The sequence below is a fragment of the Cuculus canorus genome, chromosome 1, assembly GCF_017976375.1.
Source record: "Cuculus canorus isolate bCucCan1 chromosome 1, bCucCan1.pri, whole genome shotgun sequence".
NCBI classification, from domain to species: domain Eukaryota; kingdom Metazoa; phylum Chordata; class Aves; order Cuculiformes; family Cuculidae; genus Cuculus; species Cuculus canorus.
Genome location: NC_071401.1, coordinates 11,390,021 through 11,411,894, shown reverse-complemented (window position 1 = coordinate 11,411,894; position 21,874 = coordinate 11,390,021). Strand labels below are relative to the sequence as shown.

The 21,874-nt window shown below is 49.1% G+C and overlaps 1 protein-coding gene across 1 annotated transcript; it reads left to right on the top strand.

The window, feature by feature from the left end:
- The first annotated feature begins 1,985 nt into the window (after positions 1-1,985).
- On the top strand, positions 1,986-16,932 carry ENDOD1 (endonuclease domain containing 1). Its single transcript, XM_009566487.2, has 2 exons — positions 1,986-2,614; positions 8,334-16,932. The coding sequence occupies exons 1-2, from the start codon at positions 2,321-2,323 to the stop codon at positions 9,462-9,464; spliced, it is 1,425 nt and encodes a 474-aa protein (XP_009564782.2). The 5' UTR covers positions 1,986-2,320; the 3' UTR covers positions 9,465-16,932.
- The last annotated feature ends 4,942 nt before the right edge of the window (positions 16,933-21,874 follow it).

Below are 21,874 nucleotides of genomic sequence, written 5' to 3'. Positions count from 1 at the left end.
TAGATAGGTTGGAAACCACAGAGGGGCTTTGCTTGGGGAGAACATGGGACTGGGAGTAGAGGAGTGAGGGTCCATGCTGACCTTCATGTTGGTACTCTTCAGAGGAGATGAGAGCTCTTCAGGATGAGTTAAGGGTTCTCCATTTGCTGATAAATGCAGAGCTAAATAGGCAGGCAGACCCTAACCTCATAACCTGAAAAGAAAGAGCTGCTCAGAGTTCCCAAAAGGCAGATAAGAAGCTCTTGAGATCTTGGAGACAGCTTGGGGCTGTGCACGGCAGTGAGACAGAAGTGCTGCTTTGAGGGAGGAGGTTGATGTGCAAGTCCAGGGCAGAGACAGGATGTCCGTGTTTCCTGGTGGAAGTCATTAATCTGCTCAGCATGCTGGTCACTGTCAAGCTCATCTTGAGGCACCTCATACTGCCTTTTGTTGGATCGGGACCATGCCTATCCTGGGATAATGCACGTTGGTCTTAGACTGGGGTGTTAAAAGGCATCACCTGGCCTAGGTTTGCCTGGGGAGCAGGGCTTACTGTGCTTGTGAAAATATTTTCTTCTACTGCCCAGGTAATTGGAAGCCAGAGATCAGAAAAACATCTAATAGCTAAAGTTTACCTTCAGTTCTTGTTTTCCCAGGAGCCTTTTTACATCAAAGAAAATGAAATTTTAAGCCTCTCTTTTAGGGTTGCTGTCTTCAGGTAAGGCTGTGTTTGTGCTTTCATTTCCATCATCTTTCCTGAACGTGACTAAGTCTTTCTGTTGGGGCTGAGTGACCAGGCATCTGCTTGGACCCAAACCAAGCCCACTTACTACATTTCCTGTTGTTCCTTGGCCTGTCCAGCCTGCCTCTGTCTCCCCCATCTGATAACACCACGCCGAGAGGCACTAACATATTTCCTTGCCTTGATACTTTTAGATGTCATCCCTGAGTAGAGGAATGACAGTCTTAAAGTCCTGTCTATTTTTAGTGCTTTTACAGGCTCCTTCTCTGACCTCGGGCAGGCACTTTAACCACCCGCTGTTTCATTCCGTCATTTGCAATATAGACTACTTCTACCTCATCTGCAAAGCACTCATGGATTTTGTAGCTCTTGGAGTTTTTTGCTTGGAAATCACATAAAATAGACCCGTGCCTTATTGGCACCCAGGATTTTTTAAGTTGTTGTCAACACAGGTGAGCATATCTAACTTCTTGGTTGGGGAAAATGCACATTTTCTTGACTCTAAGCAACTGCTCTGTGGTGTCCTTTTCATCCTCACTATTCTGGAAACATCAGTTTTCCCAGTCACTGAAGGAACACAGCCTTTTAGCCAGCAGTGGGTGAGGTATCACAGGCAGCTTTCCAGGGCAGATGGTCACACTGCTGATCATAAACTCAGAAGAGAAGTTTCATTCTCTTTAGGTAGATTTTTTTTGGACAGCTCTATAGGTTTGATCGAAGTATTCAGAGGTGGGTGTTGATTAGGGGGTACCTGATCCGAGGGTCTTCATCCTTTAATGGTTGGACTCAATGGTCTAAGAGGTCTTTTCCAACCTAGTGATTCTGTGATTCTATGGTTCTATTCTTCAGCCTCTTTTTAATGTCTTCTGAGGGAAGATCTGCCAAGAGAAGTGATGCTGGAGGTTTTTGATGCCACATCAGCTCCAGGACACATGGGAGGAGAATGCCTTTCCCAGGCACCTTAGCAGCATGTGTTTGGCAGCATTAGTGATGACAGACACCCTAAAAAGGGGAAAAGTGGATGGCCAACAGTTCAAACATCTCGCCGCCTCTCTTCTTCCTCTCCCTTTCCCTTCTTCTTCTCCTTTGGCCAGGCTAACAGCTGGAGAGGGCAGTTATAATAACACCTTCTTCAGGATGGTGGATCTGACTTTGCAGCATCCCCCTGGCAGCTCCAGGAAGATTTCTGGCTGCGTCAGCCAAAATTCCTGCCGGGGACTCTGCTGCAATGCAGCACACCACACCCCCGCCGGCGCTGAGTCCTGGCTTGGACAGCCGGTGTTGCTCAGCTCCAGCCCCATACTGCCACAGGCTTCCCTCCTCCTCGTCAGGTTGCCTGGTGCTATCTCCTGCGGGCAGCTGGCATCCGCAGCGTGTGTCAGTGCAATTTGGCACACATTCAGTCTCACAACGTGCTGCCTGCAGAAAGCGCTGGCTCCCCAAAGGGATCAGCTGTGGTTTCATATTTCATTTCCCTAGCACGCTACACCCGAATTCCAGACGCTTTCTGGCTTTGCTGCTGCATAGGCTCAGAGCCCAAGTCCTTTGCTGTACCCAGTGGAGGCAGACGGGGCTTCCCTCAGCTCCAGAGAGTGGACCATGAAGACGTCAATTGTATTTTTGCTTTGCATCTCAGTTTTCCCAGGCTTTTCCCAGGGCAGAGTTGTTGGAGAGGATGAAACTGGTTTTGCCGAGTGTAACATGTTCTTCCCTGGACAAGTCCCACCCGAAGGATTTACAGAGCCGTTCCACGTGAAAATCTGTCAGCAGTACAACAAAGAGCCACGCTTTGCAACCCTCTACAGCACGAAAGACAAAATTCCTCTTTATTCAGCTTTTAAGTATTCAAAGCCAGCCCAAGACAAGGAGGAGAACTGGCTGGTTGAACCACAGGTAAGTCAGCTTTTCCTTCACATTAAAGCAAATGTTCCTGGAGAACCTTTTCTTCTGGGGTGAAGCTGGGGATTGGATTTTGCAAAGGAGGCGGGAGATCTGCTTGTTGAACTTCTTTCAATATTAATTTAATGCAAGCAGAACTTATTCTTGTGCTTGGAGCTGAGGAAACAAATAGTTCCTTGTCCCATGGGGTTTTTAATGAAAGCTGGGAGGAAAGAGGTAAGTCCTAGCCAGCTCCCATGGGCTGGAAACACTGTTGGTGGGGAGCAGAGTTAAACATCACGGTGCCAAGTTGAAGTTTGCTCTGTTGCCAGAGTGATCACAGCGTTGATAAGAGCGCTTTAGCTTCACTGCGCAGGGATAAAACAACCGTTTGCGGTTCACCAAGTTGATGCTGCAGCTTTTCGTCCTGTCCCTGTGTTTCAGTCTCTGGTAGGGAAATGAGTTGTTGTGTCCTGGAGCGTGCAGGATAAAATTAATTTCCCCAGACCCTCAGTGCTTTTTGTCTCCCCTAACACTTAGCATGCTTGAGCAAGTCCTTCCGGCTGGTAAATATAAAGGTAATCCTTAAAAAATTGCTGGTGCCCTAAGAGAACACGTACATTTTACCTCTATTCTTTTTTGTCGTGTTTCAGGTTTTTCAGCAGTGGTAACAGGGAGTTTTGTAGCATCAAGCTACTCCAATTTGTTGAGCTCAGGAGAGGTTGACAGCATGCAAGGGTGCTCTGTCAGGTCACGAATGACTGCAATATCAGAGCAGTGTGTTGGGACCAGGATCTACGGGTTCTGGACGTTGTCAAAGCTCACCCCTCTCCCAGGAGGATGGCTGCTGAGCGTATTTTCCTCATGTGGGATGATGATATGCTAAGCACAGGCGGCCACAGGAAGTGAAAACAGGAGAGCCTACATCCCTCTCTTCACCTTAAGCTGTTTCCCTGCTCTCTGGGCTGGGTTTTAAGTTGCAGGAGTTCTCAAGGCCCTTTTGATCTACTCTCCTTCCACTTCACGGAAGACTGTGGGTGGTGTCTGCTTGCCCTTTTAAAACAGAGGGAAGTTTTTTGCAGACTCTGTCATTATGGAGTTGAGGAAGTGTGATGAATTTTTAAAGCACAAAGAGGACCTAGGCGAGCAAGGATCTTTTGTCAGTGCCATGGACGGAGTGAGGCAGAGTGGCAGAGAGAAGATCCTTTCCCATTTGCCTTGGCCACTGACACCCTTTGTCACCTCTTGCCCCCATATCTCCACCTGCTCCTCCTGGTCTGACTCGACAGGTCTGCCCAGGCAGGCTTGAAAGTCATTCCTGCCATGGAGCAGTGGGCAGCTCCTTCACAGCAGCTCCAGTTCTCCACCTCCCTCCAGCTTGGTCCCCTGACCTCCTTACCTCTCACCTTGTCATTGTTCCTGTCAGCACTTCAAAGCCCCAAACTTTGTGTCTCCTGCTACCACATCCTACCGCAGCCCGAAAAATAATTGGCCAGGTGCTACCTTAAGTTGCTCTGGTTTCTCAAGAACATCCCCATGGGTTACTGTAAACTAAACCATTCTTAGTTTACACTAATGGAAGTGTAAACTGGAACATTACTGGAAGGGTCCCCTTCCAGTTGCTGAAACGCAGCTGCCTTGGAGGTGGGAGATAGCAGCTCTGCAGTTCACTGGAGAAACCTCAACCTGAGAAAGCAAGCTTCTAGAAAAATAAAAAATGGCAAAAGACTCTGTAAGGAGAAAAAATCAGGACTACACAAAAGTCCAATAAATCAAGAAATAAACACATACATCCCTCTCAGACACTGCCACATCAGATTGGGGAGGAGAAAGCGAGGAAGAGATTTCCCACTCATTATATATGTTCCTATCAAGGCTAGGTCAGATGGTTAGGAGAGGTCTGGAGGCTGCGGAAGGGAAGCCTTAGCAACACCTAAGGTAATTTCCTTGCTGAGACAGGAACAGTCGTGTATGAACAGAATCAGGTGCACAATGGCACGTGCTTACACCTATGTGTTTACACATGGAGATGCAGAAACAGAGCAAGAAGAAAGAAAATGCTATAAACCCACCCTCAGCACCCTGGTAAGGGCCTCAGGATTGTCACATGCTTTTTTTTTTCGGTAATGATGTAAGCAGTGAGGGCATCATCTCACTCCCTGCGTGCCTTCCTCCTCAGGAATGTCTGCCTGAGAAACAAATGCCAAATGCAGCACAGAGGCAGTAATTGGGTGAGAAGTGCGAGGAATGTCAGTGCCACCCACTGCTCATTGGCAGCTGGAAACAGTGAATTAATTTAACAATTAGAGGAAAATTAGAGAGCAGGAAGGGTAGGCTAATAAGCAGGGTACTGATGGGACTCACCCAGGCTCATGTCTGAAAACCTGCTCTTGCACAGATTTCCTTGGGGTTGAGAGCAAGTCACATAGGTGACTTTCATTTCATCTTATTTTGGTTGTTGGAAAACCTATGGTTTTGACTTTTTCTGTAGTCTAGAGAGAGATGAAAACATCTGGAGTTGCTTTTTCTGTCCTAATGTATGAGAGGCTGGATGAATCACCTTGTGTTTGCATTTGGTTGATGACTCCCACCAGCCAGATGACCAAGGTGGGACTTGCATCACCCAGATGCAGTATAGCTACCTCTGAGCTGCTCTTGCCATCTCTCTTGGTAGACAGTCAAGAGAAACAGGTACATCTGGAGCCACTCATATGGATGTCCCGCAACACAAACCTTGGCATAAGATGCATTGTGCCTCCTCCCTGAGAAACAAGTCCCACACTAAGGTTGCATGAAATATTTCCACCGCAATCGAAAGCATACGCATGCCTGAGGCAATAGCTAGGGAAGTGGAAAGCTGAAGTTCATCTGGGATCCTAAGTACTAGGGTGGGGAAGGTGGGAGGTAAAAATGTCCCGCCTTGTTAGATGGCCAAGCTTGATGGAAGCTGCTTGCTCCAATAGCTGCGTGTTGCCATACTTTTATCCTCTCTGCCCTTTCTGTGAAACTGCAACCCCCGCTTGATGGAAACACATCAATATTGTCAGGTCCTCACATCCAAACAGGTGTTTGGATGCATAATTTGGTTTTAAATCCCCATCCTATGAACAAAGTGTTTACCTGCCTGCTTGGACTTTGCCCTTAGCTATTCCAGGTTATTTGGACAGGCGGCTTCATGGCTGACTCCGTGAATGCAGACATGCTTGGTGGTGACACAGACCAAAAGCTTTTTGAAGCAGTGAGAGATGCTCTGCTAATGCAGATTAGATGCAGTGCTGGAGGCAGCTTGCCTTTGGGGCTGACCTGGAGGAGGCATGAAGGCCTCGATTACACACGAGCTATTACAAACCATAATATCAGTTATTATAAGCATAACTCAGTGATGTCAGAGCCTTACACATGAACAACGCGTGGCCACATTTTTATCATATTATTTTATAATTACACCTGAACAATCCCATTAGTACGTGCAAAAGCCTGCAGCTGAACAGGTAACCAGAGATATGTTTTCTTGATAGGCACCTCAAGGTTTGCGTGCATCAACTCATAAGCAGAGAAAATCAAGTTTATACTATCTGCTTCATGTAGACTGGGAGTCTCTGCCAGGAGGCAGAGCTGACCCATCTCAGGTCTACACGTCCTTGTGGTTCAGCACCTCAGACCCCCTCTGCCATTTCCCTTTGTTTGTCAAGAAGGCAGTAGGGTCGTGAAGCAGGAAAGGGGCTCCAGAACTGGGATGGGGGTGAGAAGGGATGGGTGCCTCTGCAAGGGTGTCGAATCAAAAGGGCCACAGCAAGGAGGAAAGTTCCCAGGCACAGCCTCGCACCCATGACCTCTCCCCTGTCACCTGTACTGTGCGATTAAATGCACCAAATGCATCCCTTGTCCCATGGCACAACACCATCGTCACATCAGAACAGGGAGAATGGGTTGGGGGTGCAGGAAGGGTCGGTGGTTTTGTGGACTGCTACGTGTCTGGCCTAATCAGCCAGCTACAACCTGTGACTTTGGGGTGTCTGAGCAAGAGGAGCAAAAGAAGGAAGAAGAAGCGCAGAGCAAGTCTTTTTTTTTTTAGGTGATGTATTTAGAGAAAACTGCTATTCATGTATCGACACATGGGACTTGCTGTGATCCTTCCTTCCATTCCTGAAGGAATTAAGTTTCAGGTGTATCACAATGGAGTGCAAGAAACCTCCTGGCAGGAGAGGAGGGTAACGCAGCCCTCTGCAGTGCCCGGTGTTGGCACTGTGACCAGCCTTGGTGCAGAGGGAGCCGTGAGCCTGCACTGCAGAGTTGGCTGATGGAGGAGGCAGCCAGAGCTCAGTGCTCCTGGGGGGTGATGGATGGATAGCTGCTGACAGCTGCTGGCCCTTTCACCCTGACTCTCAGCACACGCTGGCGCAGAGCTGCAAGGAGGCGATGCAGCACTAGGACGACACAAACTCTGGGGAAGGTTGCAAGGTTGTAGTCGGCCATCTGTTCAAGTGTATTGCAGGATGGCCAAGGGATGAGGAAGGATGGCTAGGGAGTGATTCAAAGTAGAGAATTAATTGTCTGCCATGGATGTCTCCTAAGTACATATTATATAGTACAGTAAACAATCTAGAAGCCAGAAGCAAAGACAGCACATTTAATTGGGAGAGCAGAGTGCTGGGGCCTGAGGGCTGCAGTCCCTTAAATGGAGACTACAGGAGGTCGTGACTGCTAGAGACCATCTGCTACCCCTGAGCTTCTGCCAATATGCTCACTCTCTAATCTGGAGAAGAAAACAACGATCTATCTGGCACATCCCCCTGGAGTGGCTGCAGGTGGTGTCAGTAGAAGTGGCTAAGGAGCAGACAGAGCTGCAGCCACCTGAGAAAGACCTGAGCACACCCTGGTGTTTAGTGTTTCTGCTCATCACCTTCCCCCACCCCCGGCTCTGGGAGCAATGGCTGCTGCGGCAATTGCTACCTCTGGCTCTGCAGCACAAGAAAGGCAGGGACAAGCAGGCAGCACAGATTCCATATAGGACCTGCGGTGATGGCATCCCCACCCATGTTATGCCAGGAGCCGTATGATCATTAAGGGTGACGATCAGAGTATTAATGACATGAGGTTCAGACTACTAATACCAAGCCCTGAGAGAGCCCTAGGTGCTCATTGCCACGTCTACGTTCAAGGAAGAAAAGTTCAAGTCTTATGCTTTGGTGCCTGGCTTTGTTCTGGCTTCTTACACAATCAGCGGTGAGAGATAAAAGCCTTCTCTAGGCATCCGGTATACCATAGGTTTTTTTCTTCATGGCTTGAATTTGATAGTTCGGAGGAACTGAATTAAGGCGCTATGGCAGGTGTTTAAATGAACTGGTTGTACCACCAGTGAAGGAGGTGAGGATATGACCCTAAATCAAGGCATCTATTGGTCTTAAAAATATCTTCTAGAAAAAGAACCCCACAAGTTAGAGGCCTGGTGTGGGGTAGCTGTTGAGATTCTGGAAGCTGTGTTGTGCTGCAGACCAGACTGGTGAACTGCAAGCATCTCTTGCAGCCTAAAGTGATGTGTTTGACAGGGCAGCTAAGTAGAGCATGTGCTCCTCTGAAGCACTGCAAGGAAAATCAGGAGGGAGAGCAGGAGGGGATCAAGGCATGGTATGTAGTGGCAGTTGTAATGGAAAATATACTTCAAGGACCATTTTACACGTTACTTTCCAGAAAGGCAGATTGCATCCAGTAACTCTCCTCTCTGCTATTTCAGATCGACGATCCAGAAAATGGCCTGCATGAGATGGTGCGTGAAGATGACATTATTGGCACTGTGGCCAACCTTGGTGCAAATCAAGCCCTGACCTCAGACTATGTAGGCTCCGGTTATGAGAGAGGGCTCCTCAATCCCAGCTTGCTCAATGAGGAGGATTTCCAGATGGCTACTTACACACTCACAAACGCCGTCCCTCTGAGCCCATCTCTGAGCAAAAGCTGGCACAGAGACATCGGGAGGGTAGTGGAGCAAGCCCTGATCCCTCACTGCTCCAAGAAGGATCATCTCTATCTCCTTGCAGGTGCAATTCCTTCCAGTGTCCGCGTTAAAGGCAAGGTGTCAGTGCCAGAGACCCTCTGGCTGGCAGCCTGCTGCGATGCTCCAGAGGGGTGGTCCCTAGGACTGGTGAAAAAAATGAATGATGGAAACAGCTTGGAGGACCTCACTGTGGGAGAGCTGGAGAAGCAGCTTCTAGCAGGAGTTCACTTGTTCAGGGGCAACTGTGGGGAAGACAACGAAGGCCGGGAGAAAATAGAAGCAATACTGCAAGCTGTCAGTCAGATCCGCTCTGGGGAGCAAGTAGCAAGTGACAACCAGGAGGCCAAAGACAGCAGCTTGGTGAGAAAAGTGGCTGCCATCATTGCTACCCCTTTCATAAAACTTCTGGAACTCCTCATCTACGTGTTTGTAGAGCTGGTGAAATTTGTGTTTTATTTTCTGTGGCTTGTTGTCAAGCGGATTTGCGGTACAGTTCTGGATGGAGTCTACAGCTTCTGTAATGGAGTGGTGTCCTACCTTAAAGCCATCAGCATGGTGCTCATCAGCATCCCCTATGATGCCGGGAGGGTTGTCGTCAACATCTTCCTGGGCTTCCTGCAAATTGTTCAAGACGTGTTCTCCCTTACCTACAGGATCCTGCTCATCCCTGTGGGGTTTGTCCTTCACCTTGCTGCTTTCCCCTACCACTCCATCTGTGCTATTCCCTCTGTCCTCAAAGACATGGCCTCTGGGATCGGGGGCACCTTCTCGTTGGTCATCGATGCCACAGCCACCCTTCTGCATGGCTTTTATTACCTGGCTGGTCACATAGTCAAACGGTTTGTCCCTAAAGTCTCCTCTGATGACTGATAGGAATGGAAACCAAAGCTGCAAAGACACAGAGTGAAGGAGGAGTGGGACAATGCTTTAAGATATGTGGCCAAATGCTGTCAATTTTGTTCTGGTATTTATTGTAATGACATTTATAATACTGAACTGAGTGGGGAGTAACAGGGAGGGCCAAGGTAATGTCACTAGGAGATGCCACCATTGTAACTCGAGTTCTATCTGTTGTAAAGTGTTTGGGTTTTACCAGTGCAGGCCACAAGGTTTCTGTGATTTGCAGATGTCAAGATGCTTCCTCTGGGAGACATGTACTAAATGTGGTACAGGATTATTTCTTTCCGACTAAGACAACACTGAGATCTGTGCACTGGCTCCGCAGAAGCCCATCCCTTATGGGGAGAAGGTGGTGGTTGGGGGAGGGTTTTACTTACAGGGGGTTTTCTGGGAAGGTCAAGATGTGACACCTGGAGAAGGGAAAGGGAGGTGAGGGTGGAAGGGTTTGGGACTGGGAAACTGAGAGAAGTGGGGAAGAGAACAGGGGTGAGGTCCTGCTGTTGGTTGCACTGCTCACTGCACTGGGGTCCCACTGGTGGCGACCAGGCAGGGATGTGGCCACGTGTAGTTCATGGTCCTCAGGCCTGTCCAGGCAGCTGAAATCCTGTGGATCTTCCTGTGAGAAAAGACCACTGCCCATTTTTTCACAAGGTGGGAAAATGTTTTCCCTTAGCCATACCAAGCTCATCTTCCCCAACACTTCCTTATTCTCTGGTGACCACTGAATATCTAAGCCCTGAAGCTTCAAGACAAGGCATTCCATGAAGGTGTAATCCCTCGGAAGTCTAAACCCTGGAGCTCTTGTGCCTGCTCTGAAACCCATCAGAGCTCCAGGACTAACGCTTTTGGCTTTGAATCAGCTGCCACCTGCCCAGCTCCCTTGAGAACTAACAGGTCCCCCACCATGCAGCGGTATTTACATGCCTGAGGTCTCTGCAAGCTGATGCCTGGGCTGCGGATGGGTAATGCTGCAGCCACTCGTCGTTCTGAGGCTTGTATTGAAAGCCCACCTCGCTGGGGAAAAATTGATTCTTCTGTATTTCCTTCTAGGGCAAAAAAAAAGCAGCTCTGCTCTCCCTGCCTGGTCTGGGTCAGTGGCAGGGATGTCCTCACAGGAAGGGGACATGGGAGAGGAGACGTGTGGGGAGCACAGTGGAGAATTTGGCTGTTGTTGTGGAAAACCAAAGGAAGGAAAAAGCAGTTGCATTGCATCTGTCTCCCATGGGGATTATGGACTGTGAGGTGGGAGGAGATGTGGGAAGGGGATCTGGGGTGTAGTGCTTGTTTTGCTGTGTAAATACCCACTTGGTAAACGCACGCACTATCAGTCACATTTCTGTGGGAGGGAACCCATCCCCTCTTCTGCATGGCTTGTCCTCTCTGCTGGCTATTCTTCACCCCTTTTCCCTTGCTTGTCTTAGCCAGGAACCCTCTCCATCTGGAGCTTTGCAGGGGACCATCAGGAGTTTGCAGCTGGGCAAGGGGTGCAGAGACACCCGCTGCTGCCAGAGGAGGACACAGAGGCACTTCCCTTCCTCACAGAAAGGGCGATGGTCTGCTGCTGCAGCTCTGCCTGCAGGAGGGAGGCTTTCCATCTCACCAGTGTTTGCTTTGGCTGGACTCCCAGAAGCATTTAGGAGTCTTACGTGCACACATCCTTCACTCCTACTTCTGTCTCTTCGTCTAACACTGGTTTGGCTGTGGACCCCTGATCTGCTGTAGGATCTCGTAAGGAATCCTGGTGTGTGCAAGCTGGTGCTGCTGTCCCTGTGGGGGATCCAACAGTGCTGTGTTGCTGGTGGCCAGTCTTGGATTGAAGAAAGACCAATTACTCAATGCAGCAGCTTTGCTTCTTTGCCTCATGCTACCTGTGAGCTGGGCTGGAGTGGGATGGATTCAGGGGTGTAAAGGAGATTTGGCTGGTTCATGGTGGCGACAGAAGGTTTTTTTCCCTTAGCTCAGGGGCTGCATTTAATGCAAAGAGCTGTGTGTGTGCACATCCCAAACCAGCACACCCTGACCAGGTGGCAACGCATTCAGCAATGATGCTGATGGCACCATTGGGGATGCCAACAGTGGGGATGAAGTGGAGAAGTGGTGGGCTGAGCAGGGACAGAGGACAACTCCTTGTCTCACCCTTTGTGAGCCACACCTGGTTTGTGGAGAAATCAGTCAGCAGCACTGGCTTTGTTCAAAAGGAAAGACAGCTTTTATGAGCTTTTATGAGCTAACTGGGTGAAGTCAGCACCTTTGCCATGGAGCTGCTGGGATGGGGATTTTGGGTGCAAGGGGCAAGGCCCAGGGTCGCGGCTCCCAGCAGGCAGACAGCAGCCCGCAGATCCTCTCCAAACTAAACTTTGCACCTTTTCCTACTCAAACATGCCTCTCCTGCTGTGCAGACGATTATGGAGCTGGCCTCCCACTTCTTCATGGTTTCCTGCCCCAGTGCTGGTGCTCCTCTCAGGATATGTGCCCGCCGTCGAGGAGAGCAGCCAGCTCAGGTCCCAGGAGCTGCTAAGGTGCAGTGACACCAGGGTCCCCAGCAGCCTCTGAAGGCACATGTGGCTGCCACAGCTTGTAAGTGCAGCCCAAGCACTGGGAGAAGGCAGCTGCCTCCCTACAGCTGACTGTCTTATGCCTTCTGTGACCTGTCTTAGCCATACAGCTGCCAGTGACGCACTTCTTGGGGGTCCTGCACCCAGATCAGCTTCCTAGCACCTTAACCCAGCATCTCCCACATCCCAGCTCCACCAGCATCTCCAATGGACCCCTCGGTCCCAGTGATGTGGGAGCTTGTGCTGAGAGACACCTTGGGAAGTCTGTGTTGCCACATATCCATCACCATTGCTATCCAGCCTGGCTCAGGGCAGCAGGTCTCAATGCTGCAACTGTGTCTTCTGACCACAGGTGGACAGTCCTTGAAGCCTAAAGGGCTGCAGTAATGTAGGATTTGGGCTGATGTGGAACACTATTGTTAAAAAATTGTCTTAACATGCTCAGATTTCAAATGCTAAATACCGCAACCAGCGTGGGGCATTTTTCTTCTGCACTGCATGTCTGAGCAGGTAATGGGAAATCTGCCTCAAACACTGAGCAATTATCACAGAACAAGCAACATCCTGCCACAAACTAACTATTGTTCGAGATTATTCTTCTCTGGGCATGATTTATGGCTTGCGAGCTTTACTCTATCCTTGGAAATGTATGGCTTCAACAAAATAAAAATTACTTTTCCAAAGAAGGGCTGATATCACCTTTCTGTCAGAGCTGCAAATGAGATAATGGAATCTGAGGTGCCCTGACTAATCAAGAAAGCACCAGCAGCACAGTTGTTCTTTGTTAAGGCTTGACATCTGATATTAATGGCCCTTTTGTGCTTCTAAAACACCGTTCCTATTTCACAGCACATTTAAAAGAGTCAATTAATTAAGCTCCAGCATACTTAGGTAAAAGCTGGGGGGCTGCAGGCAGTGAATTTAGGTCTATTTTTACACAAAGAGAGGGAGGGGGAATGTTTTGTCTTTCTGAGATGCGGTTGCAGCTGCGGTGCAGCACAGTGGCTGGTTTGGATACAGAAAAATCATATCATAGCAGGATGATTCTTTGCAGCTAATGGAGAGCAACTCCCTCTCGTGTGATGCTGTTCTCTTGACTCGTTTTATCATGTCTTCTTTAGCAGGCATACAAGCTCTCTCTAAATGTGGATATTCTCCTCCACTGACAGTATAGAGATTCTGAGATGAGTAAACCAGATGTTGGCACCTATGTTTTGCAAGTACCTCTCTTGGGCAGATGAACTCCTCCAGCGGAGTTTGCATTCCTATCAGGTCTGCAGGAACTGGTGAGGCACTGGCACAGGTTGCCCAGAGAAGTTGTGGATGCCCCATCCCTGGTGTTGTTCAAGGCCAATCTGGATGGGGCTTTGAGCAACCTGATCAAGTGGAAGACGTCCCTGCCTCATTGAGATCACCCAATTCTTCGACACAGGGGTCTCTGCATATTGAGATGATCCTTCTCTCTCTTACATCCACCCTGGGGCTGGACACCAATAATGGCAGGGGAACTCAGCAACCCTGGCAGCACGGCCCCTCAGTCACAGCCCTGGGCTTGGGTCCTCTGGGTCACACCTCTGCTGCCATTGCATGTTTCAGAGCTGCTCACCTCTGCATGGAGTTCCATCACTGCCTTGGTACCTCCTTCCAGCCAGGGAGCTGCTCCACTTCATCAAGGAGCTGAGCCCTGCTTGTTCACAGGTTCTCTCTCAAGTGTAGTCAGTGCCATAAAATGGAAAAGATATTGGAAAATAAATACCAGCGTAACTAGTTTGGCCGGGAAGGATTGCCCAGGAGCAAGGAACAATGAGGTGTGTCTGGGGTGTGTGATAGCAAGGTTATGATCCTACGACTGCAGCACAGGATGATATCTATTTGCTGCACAGCCTCCCAGGCTGCTGCATTTACTTCGATTTGGGAATGGATCTCACACCGAGTCACATCTGCCATTGATTTCCACAGAACTGGTGTTTCCAGCCAAGCAGAAAGGCCTACAGACTTCCCAGCAGTGTTAGAGTTACAGCTGGTTGGAAAATCTCCAAGGAAATATATCGTGTCAGAATGGGGTGATTTATCAAAGGGGGGTTTGTTCATGGCAATTTGCCATTTGTAGTGGAAAAGATTTCTCAGGTCCAGGCTGGGACAAGGAACAGAACCATCCAAGAGCACCCCAAGGTCTGGATCAGAGGTCTAGATGCAGACATTCAGCATCTGCTCTGGCCTAAACCCAGACCTGACACTTGAATGTGGCACTTTCCACCTAGAGGAGTGCCCTTGCGGCCATGGCTCATCTTAGCTTATGTCTTATTTTCTCCCATTTGCAAGGATGAAACCATTTTCCTGGGAGGTAGAAGCCATTTCCCACTGACCCAGCAGCAAAGTTGCCTGCAAAGCTGAAGCAGTGGCTTCAAATTCCACTGCAGTATCATCTTTGTTGATAACTTGATGTTTTAAATTCATTTAACATGGAGGAGAATGAACATTTGGAGGAGAGATTACTGTGTGTTTACTGCTGTGGTGTTGCAGGTTTTGCCAAACCTCCCAGTGTCTGCTGGTAGCACATGGTTATGGACAAAAGCCAGGAACTGCAGCAGGCAGGCAGGGCAATGCTAGTGGGCAGAGGAAGAGCCATGGGAGCTCCTTGCTGGTGGAAGAAGAGGAGCAGATGGATAGGACGTTTCGAACCAGGTGGCGAGTAACCATTATAGAGAGTGAACAGTAATGTCTGAGAAGGTCTCTGCTTTGTCCTGACAGCTAGAAGCTTCTGAGATGAGTGGAGCAGCTATAGACAGATGCTACAATAGGCTCAGGGAGACATCACTACCTGGATTTATGCCACCCAAGCATGGGCATTTAAAATATCTTCTCTGCAGGCCCTAGATTTCCTCCCTTCAGTATAGATATCTCACTTGGCTTTCTCTGGAGCACCTCAGTTGGATGCCTAAAGCTGGGGCCAATGAAGCTTGGCTGGGATAGGTGGCTGATGGGGCTTGTCATGCTCATGGAGACCTTTAAGGTTTCATTGTTGTGGGTTACCCAGAGAACGGTACAGGAGGGATGGTCTTTCCCACAGTCTCTTGAAGGCTCTTGGCTCACTATGTCCTTCCATGCAGGTAGGAATGATACCAGGGGCTGAAGAGAAGTCTCCAAGGAGATCTTATAGCAACCTTCCAGTACCTGTAAAGGGGCTACAAGAAAGCCGGAAAAGGACTACTTCTAAAGGCTTGTGGTGATAGGACAAGGGAGAACGGGTATAAACTGGAAAGGGGCAGATTTAGGCTTGATATAAGGAAGAATTTCTTCACCACGAGAGTGAAGAAGTGTAAGAGGTAAGACACTGGCACAGGTTGCCCAGGGAAGTTGTGGCTGCCCCATCCCTGGAGGTGTTCAAGGCCAGGTTGGATGGGGCCTTGGGCAGCCTGATCCAGTGGGATGTCCCTGCCCATGGCAGGGGGGTTGGAACTAGATGACCTTTAAGGTCCCTTCCAACCCAAACTCTGCTATGATTCTATGGTTCTATGCCTCGGAAGTGCTGCTGGAAACAACCCCCAGTGCTTGCAGCCGTGTTCAGGCAACGGTGGGATATCCGTGTGGTACCGCTACAACAGGTGGGATTAACCATCATGTGCACCTCAAACCCTACAAGATGGTCTGACCTGTGTGCAACGATCCCATCCCCCAAATAACTTAGGCCACATTTTTTTGAGTTCATGGAAAACATGCATATTTGTGAGGTGGCTGAGTGCATCCTTCACTCTCAGGCATGTGTGGGATGTAACTGTCCACCTTCGCCCTCTAGCGGACAGCCTGCGCTTGAGAAAACACTGCACTCTGCAAAACGGAGATGAGTTATTTCACACACAGAAAAAAGGGTTGCCTTCTCAAGGGTCTGCGAGGCCATGGAGCCCACTAGCTGCAGAAGATATTTGAATGGTGACAATTAGTGTCCTGGTGTCAGAGAGGTGTCAATGATCTCCGAGGTTCATTATCCTACCAGTGAAAAGCTAAGGAAAAAGGGTGATGGCTCAGATGACGGATGTCATCAAGGGCTAAGTAATAGGCACTCACCCTCCAATGATGAAGCTCTCCCGAGCCCAGGTGGGGAGGTTAGGTGAACTGGGATGTATCTGGGAACCAGGTCTTTTATTTCTCTCAGGGCTGTATTCCAAGTCTCACTCTCTCTGTCACCCATTCCCGCAATGCCAGCACTGCTGGGGCTCCCAGGGACACAGCGCTGAGGTTCTGGACCCCTGGAGCGATGGGGATTTGCACTTCAGTCTGCTAATTAGAGCTGTAGGGGTGCCTGCAGCCGAGCTTCTGCTGTTCCTGTTTACTGCAAAAATGGCATTTTTCTTGCTTTGTTTTTCTTTTTCAGCAGGAATATTGAAAGAAGAAGACCCCCAGAGACAGATTAAATCTAATAAAAAAATGTTTCGAGATGATCATTTCCGTATCACTGTGCTGTATTGTAGATGTGAGCTGGAGCTCAATCTTCCGTGAGCTGAACGTTGCAACCCAACGGGTGTCTCCTGATGTGAGGGGTGGAGACAGATCAGAATCCCCCAGGAGAGAATTCAGGACAGCTGACACCCCCTGGTGGAGCCTCTCTCTTTCAACGCTGGTTGCAGAGGAAGCCGAGAGCGATGAGCTATGTATGTAATTCATTAAGACAAATGAAGTCTGTATTCAGGAAGCATCATCTCCCCAGCCCAGCTTTTTCTCCTCCTGGAACTTTCAGTGCATCACAAGAAGTCACCAGCCCATGAGGACAATGTAGGAGAAGTGATCTGTGCTGAAGTTAAACCTTCTGTAGGGAACTCATTCATAGAACCATAGAATCATTAGGTTGGAAAAGACCTTTGGGAACATCAGCTCCAACTGTACCTGTCCACTAAGTCATGTCCCCAAGCACCTTGTCTACCACCACCTCCAGGGATGGTGACTCAACCACTTCCCTGGGCAGCCTCTGACAATGCTTGATAACGCTTTCTGAGTTTGCCTGTTCCCACGTGGCCTATAATTTGGGCTAATTTAGTTGAAATCAAGGCATGTACTGGTGAGTGCACTTCAGCACCAATTCTCATAAATGCTTAGTAGAGAGGACCTACTACTTCCCTTGTACGGGGAGGTCTTGGTTGGTCACCATTCCTTCCCAGTGTCACGGCAAAAGGAGCCTGAGGCAATGCTGGGAAGAGACCAAGGCGACCCCAGTACAAGCTGAAATCAGACCCTATGGATGTGCGCTGGCTTTAGCCATGAGCGGGCACCTGGTCTCCGCTTGTGGTTGCCCACTGCTGTCAGCACACACTGGGGTGTCTCCCCATGCTCCACAAGGTTCAAGAGACACCTGGGGCCTCAGGGTCAGTCCAGCCAGTTCTTCCCCAGGACATGCCACCCATGCGGTGCTGCCCATCCTTACTTGAGACATGGTCCTTTCCCAGATCCCAGAGGTCATCCCACCATACAGGGTGCAGGGAGACTGCCTTGCGGCCACCTGGCATGGGCATACGAGCACCTCCTGTGGCACAGCTCCTGATCTGCCGCTGCCCTCCAGTCTCTGGGTTTCTCCGGCCACTGGCTGGGTTTTAGGGAGAGCTGGTGCAGGAGCTGTGCGGCCAGATGGCAGCAGAGCCACAGCGCCCAAGGAGGATGGTCAAAGCGAAGGTCTAGGGAATCACCAGCACTTTGGCTTTGGCTTTGCTGGAGCTGCTTGGCTGGAGAGGTGAGGACGGGGTGCAGGGAAAGCCCAGGGTCAATGAGGATCTGGGCTGTCCTGTGCCCATGCTGAGTCCCCCCTTCTGAGCACTCACACGCTGTAAGAAGGTGAATGGACCAAATCAGGGCTAGGCTCACTTGAGGAGCCACCGTCCTGCTCTGCCACTTGCCCATTCTTTGGGACCTTTAGGAAGTAAAATAGGAGCTCCAAGGAAAGGAGCTTTGAGGAATATTACAAGTTAAAAATCTTTTTTTCATGATGATGCTGGCAATACAGTCACCCTCCCTTCATTCCAGAGCTGCACCAACACCCACAAGTGACAGCCACAGTGCCCGCAAGGGGATGGGAGGATCTGTCTAGACCCAGGAAGATAGATGTTTTCAGCATTTTTAAACTCCCCTTGCAAGTAAATAAATAAGCCCTTTCTATATAGAATCACAGAATGGTTTGGGTTGGAAGGGACCTTAAAGATCACCCAGTTCCACCCCCCTTGCCACGGGCAAGGACATCCCACCGGACCAGGCTGCTCAAGGCCCCATCCAACCTTGAACACCTCCAGGGATGGGGCACCCACAGCCTCCCTGGGCAACCTGTGCCAGCGCCTCACCACTCTCATCGTGAAGAAATTCTTCCTAATGTCTAACCTAAATCTTCCCCCTTCCAATCTAAAGCCATTCCCCCTTATCCTATCACTACACATCCTTGTAAAAAGTCCCTCCCCAGCTTTCTTGTAGCCCCTTCAGGTACTGGAAGGTCGCTATAAGGTCTCCTCAGAGCCTTCTCTTCTCCAGGCTGAGCAAGCCCAACTCTCTCAGCCTGTCCTCATAGCAGACGTGCTCCAGTCCTCTGATCCAATCTTTGTACCCCTCCTCTGGATCCATTCCAACAGTTCCATTTCCTTCTTATGCTGAGGATTCCAGAATTGGACACAATACTGCAGGTGGGCTCTTATAAGAGTGAATTTATTTACAGATCTACTTTTCTTATGGTGAAAATTATATTTTCCAGGGTAGGGTGAAGCTGAATCAGCTGAAGATGCCAGTAGGTAATGGCTCTGCTGTGACCACCTTTGGTCACCGCCCTCCTCAGGGCACACGCTGCCTCTAACAGAACTGGAAATGGGGTTTTAGGGCTCTTTTGGGGGTTATTACCATTGCAGGGCAAGGCAAGAACAGGCCAGCAGAGCATCCAGTAAGATACACCCAAACCAGCCCAGGTCTGCAGCTCGTGTTGATTACTTTTGTCTCTTTGGAGGACAAGGAACACCTCTCCCAGGCCCACTCTCCTTGGTGACCCCTCAGCAACATGCTTCCACTCCCCAAGGGCTGGACGGCGAGGGCGTAGAGGCAATGTGACTGCTAGACAAGCTTGGCAGCAAGCTCGGCACACATCAACCCTCTCCTTCACATTTCTTTGATGGTCTTATGGCTCTCAATCACTTCTGCTCTGGGGTTTGCTCAGGGCTCCCTGAAAGAGGGAGTGAGCAGGTCCTGGCGTATCCCACTCTCTGGCTTTCACAAAACACATTCCTAAGGGGAAGGTGACCAGCCCAGTGTTAAGATCATGATGCCCATCACTCCATCCCCAACACCTGCTTGATTAAAAAAGTCACCCTTCAACAAGCACTGTACAGTTTTCAGGACCTATGCTCACACAGATTTAATGAATTATTATCTCTATCTATCTATAGATTTAAAAATCTATACTTTAAATAAAACACAGATTAAAATAGAGAAGAAAGGCATGGGTGGGAAAGAGGCTTCCAGGACCGGCTCTCTTCCCAAAGCACAGGATGCTCTACTGCAGAGCTGTGTTTCCCAACACACGGTAAATGATGGATCAAACAGGAGACAGGTTTTATTCATTTTATTTAACCAATGAAATTCCTACTGATAACAATGAAAGTAATTTCAGCAAGTATAAATGCGATACAGTTTTAAACAAACCCCATTGTTCCGTACCTATAAATACATTTTTCAAAACCTCGTAAAAAGTGCAGATTTATGAATTGCTGTTAAAATGTTAATACGATTCCTTTGTTTAAAAATGCTTTTTTGTCTCTTAACTCACAAAAAAAAAAGTTCCTTCTGCATCTGTTCAGATAAATTCAAGTTGGGTAACTTAAAAACTAACAAAAGTCACACACACAAAAAAAAATCCATCCCACTAGGTCAGTCTGTCCTCTGCAAAAAAAATAATAAAACAACCAACAAAAAGAAAAAAAAAACCAGAAAAAAAATTATAAAAGCTGCTGTGGAAACCCACAGTGAGCTCCTAGCAGCTGCCTCACCTTGCAGGCAAACCTCCTGTGAAAGCACAGAGCCCACGGCATCTCTCCTTCAGGGCAGGTAGTGGCCCACGTGGCAGGACAGGTGACACGCCACCCACTCGCCGGATGCCGTGGGGACCGTGAGACTCACAGAGTGACCACGCATCCCTGCGTCCTGGTGGTGGGAGGGAGCAGCAGGATCAGAGCTTTGTCATTAATCCTCCATCCTGAAACACTCGTGTGGCCGTAGGAAGAGGAGGCAAGAAGCAGAGAGCTGCTGGGCTGGGGCTGGGTACAATTTACACCCTGGCCAGAGGGAGAGAGGTGGGAGATGCAATGAAATAACCTCCCTGGGCACTGCCCTGCCCTACGGCCACCCCAACCCGAGGGCAAGGGGCTCAGACCCACCTCTGCCTTCTAACCCTCGACTTGCCAGGCCCTGCAGACGGCCAATCTAGGGCTAAGTTTTGCACTTGAGAGAAGCTCGGAAGCTTTTCAGAAACACCTTGTCCATGTCTTCAGTCCAGTGGCTGGTCTGTCTGTCCCTCCCATGCCAGTGAGGCTGACGTTTACCGCCGTGCACCAGCGAGCAGACCGTGGGGGGCAGCCAGTGGCCAGCTAATGGGCACGGGGGGGCTGAAACACACGTCAGACCCCGGCCTTCCCAGCGTTTGTGTCCAAATGTGACCAAACGCAGGGCAGCCATGCAGCTCAGACCATCTCACTGTGCTTTTTGCAGAGAGGGGCTCAGCTCACCCACAGTCGAGAGGTCTGCTGGCACACCTCCCTGTACCTACAGTGGTATTTCATCTACAGCAGGGTCTGTTCAGCAAGAGCAGTTTAAAGTGGCTATGTTTATCAAGTTTGCTACTTTATGAATTAAAAAAAAACCAACAAAACAAAAAAAAAAAAACCAAACCCCAACAACTATAAATACAACGACTCTCACACACCAGACACTTGCAGCCTGCGTGACTCATAAACCGCATCAATATTCTGTTAAAAAGCTTATTCTACTTAAAACTATACATAGTACAAGAGACCGAAAAGTGGCAGTCGTGTATGGGCACGCTGCCTGCCCCAGGGTGGCCCACAGTCAGGTGCTTCCTAAAAAAATCAAAGAATTACAGTAACACGGCACAGGACTGCAAAGCCGATCACAGCTTCTGCTTACACTGCATACAAAGTACCAAGGGGAACACAAAAAAGAACTGGTGTTAATACTGATGGATTAAAGAGTAACTATAAAGATCAAAACAGACGTTCACAGCATGCTACATATATTGCTCACAAACTTTTCTTTTCTCTAAAAAAAAAGGCTAATACAAAACAAGGAGTTGGCAGTCTGATTTTCAGTTACGTTGGATAGAAAGATAAAGCATATACATTCATTGTGTGGCTTTCCAGCAAAAGAAGAAAAGGGTAAAACCAAGAGACTTCAAGTTTACAAAATTCCTATTCTTTTAAGCTACAGTTTATATCCAGTTCCGGTCACAGTCATAAAAATATTTCTGACTGTGTCGCCTTGCAGAGTCCAAGGGCTTTAGCCTAATTATTATGATTTTGCCCCTAAAAGCTGCTGCATTTCTCGCCACCCTGAGCAGGCTGCTCCTGCAGCTACCTGGGCACGTGGCAGCCAGGCTGGAGGGAAGAGGTTTGGGTCTGGTGGCACAACACAAGCGTGAAGTGGGGAATGAGAAAGTTTTGGACCGTGCGTGTTTGGACCTGCTGCTGTCGCTTCCCCACGGATCCCTCAGTTGGAGACACGATGCTTGGTGATTCATCCATTTTGTCTCTAAGCTCCCTTCAAAGGGCTGATGGGAGTGGGAAAATGTAATTCAAC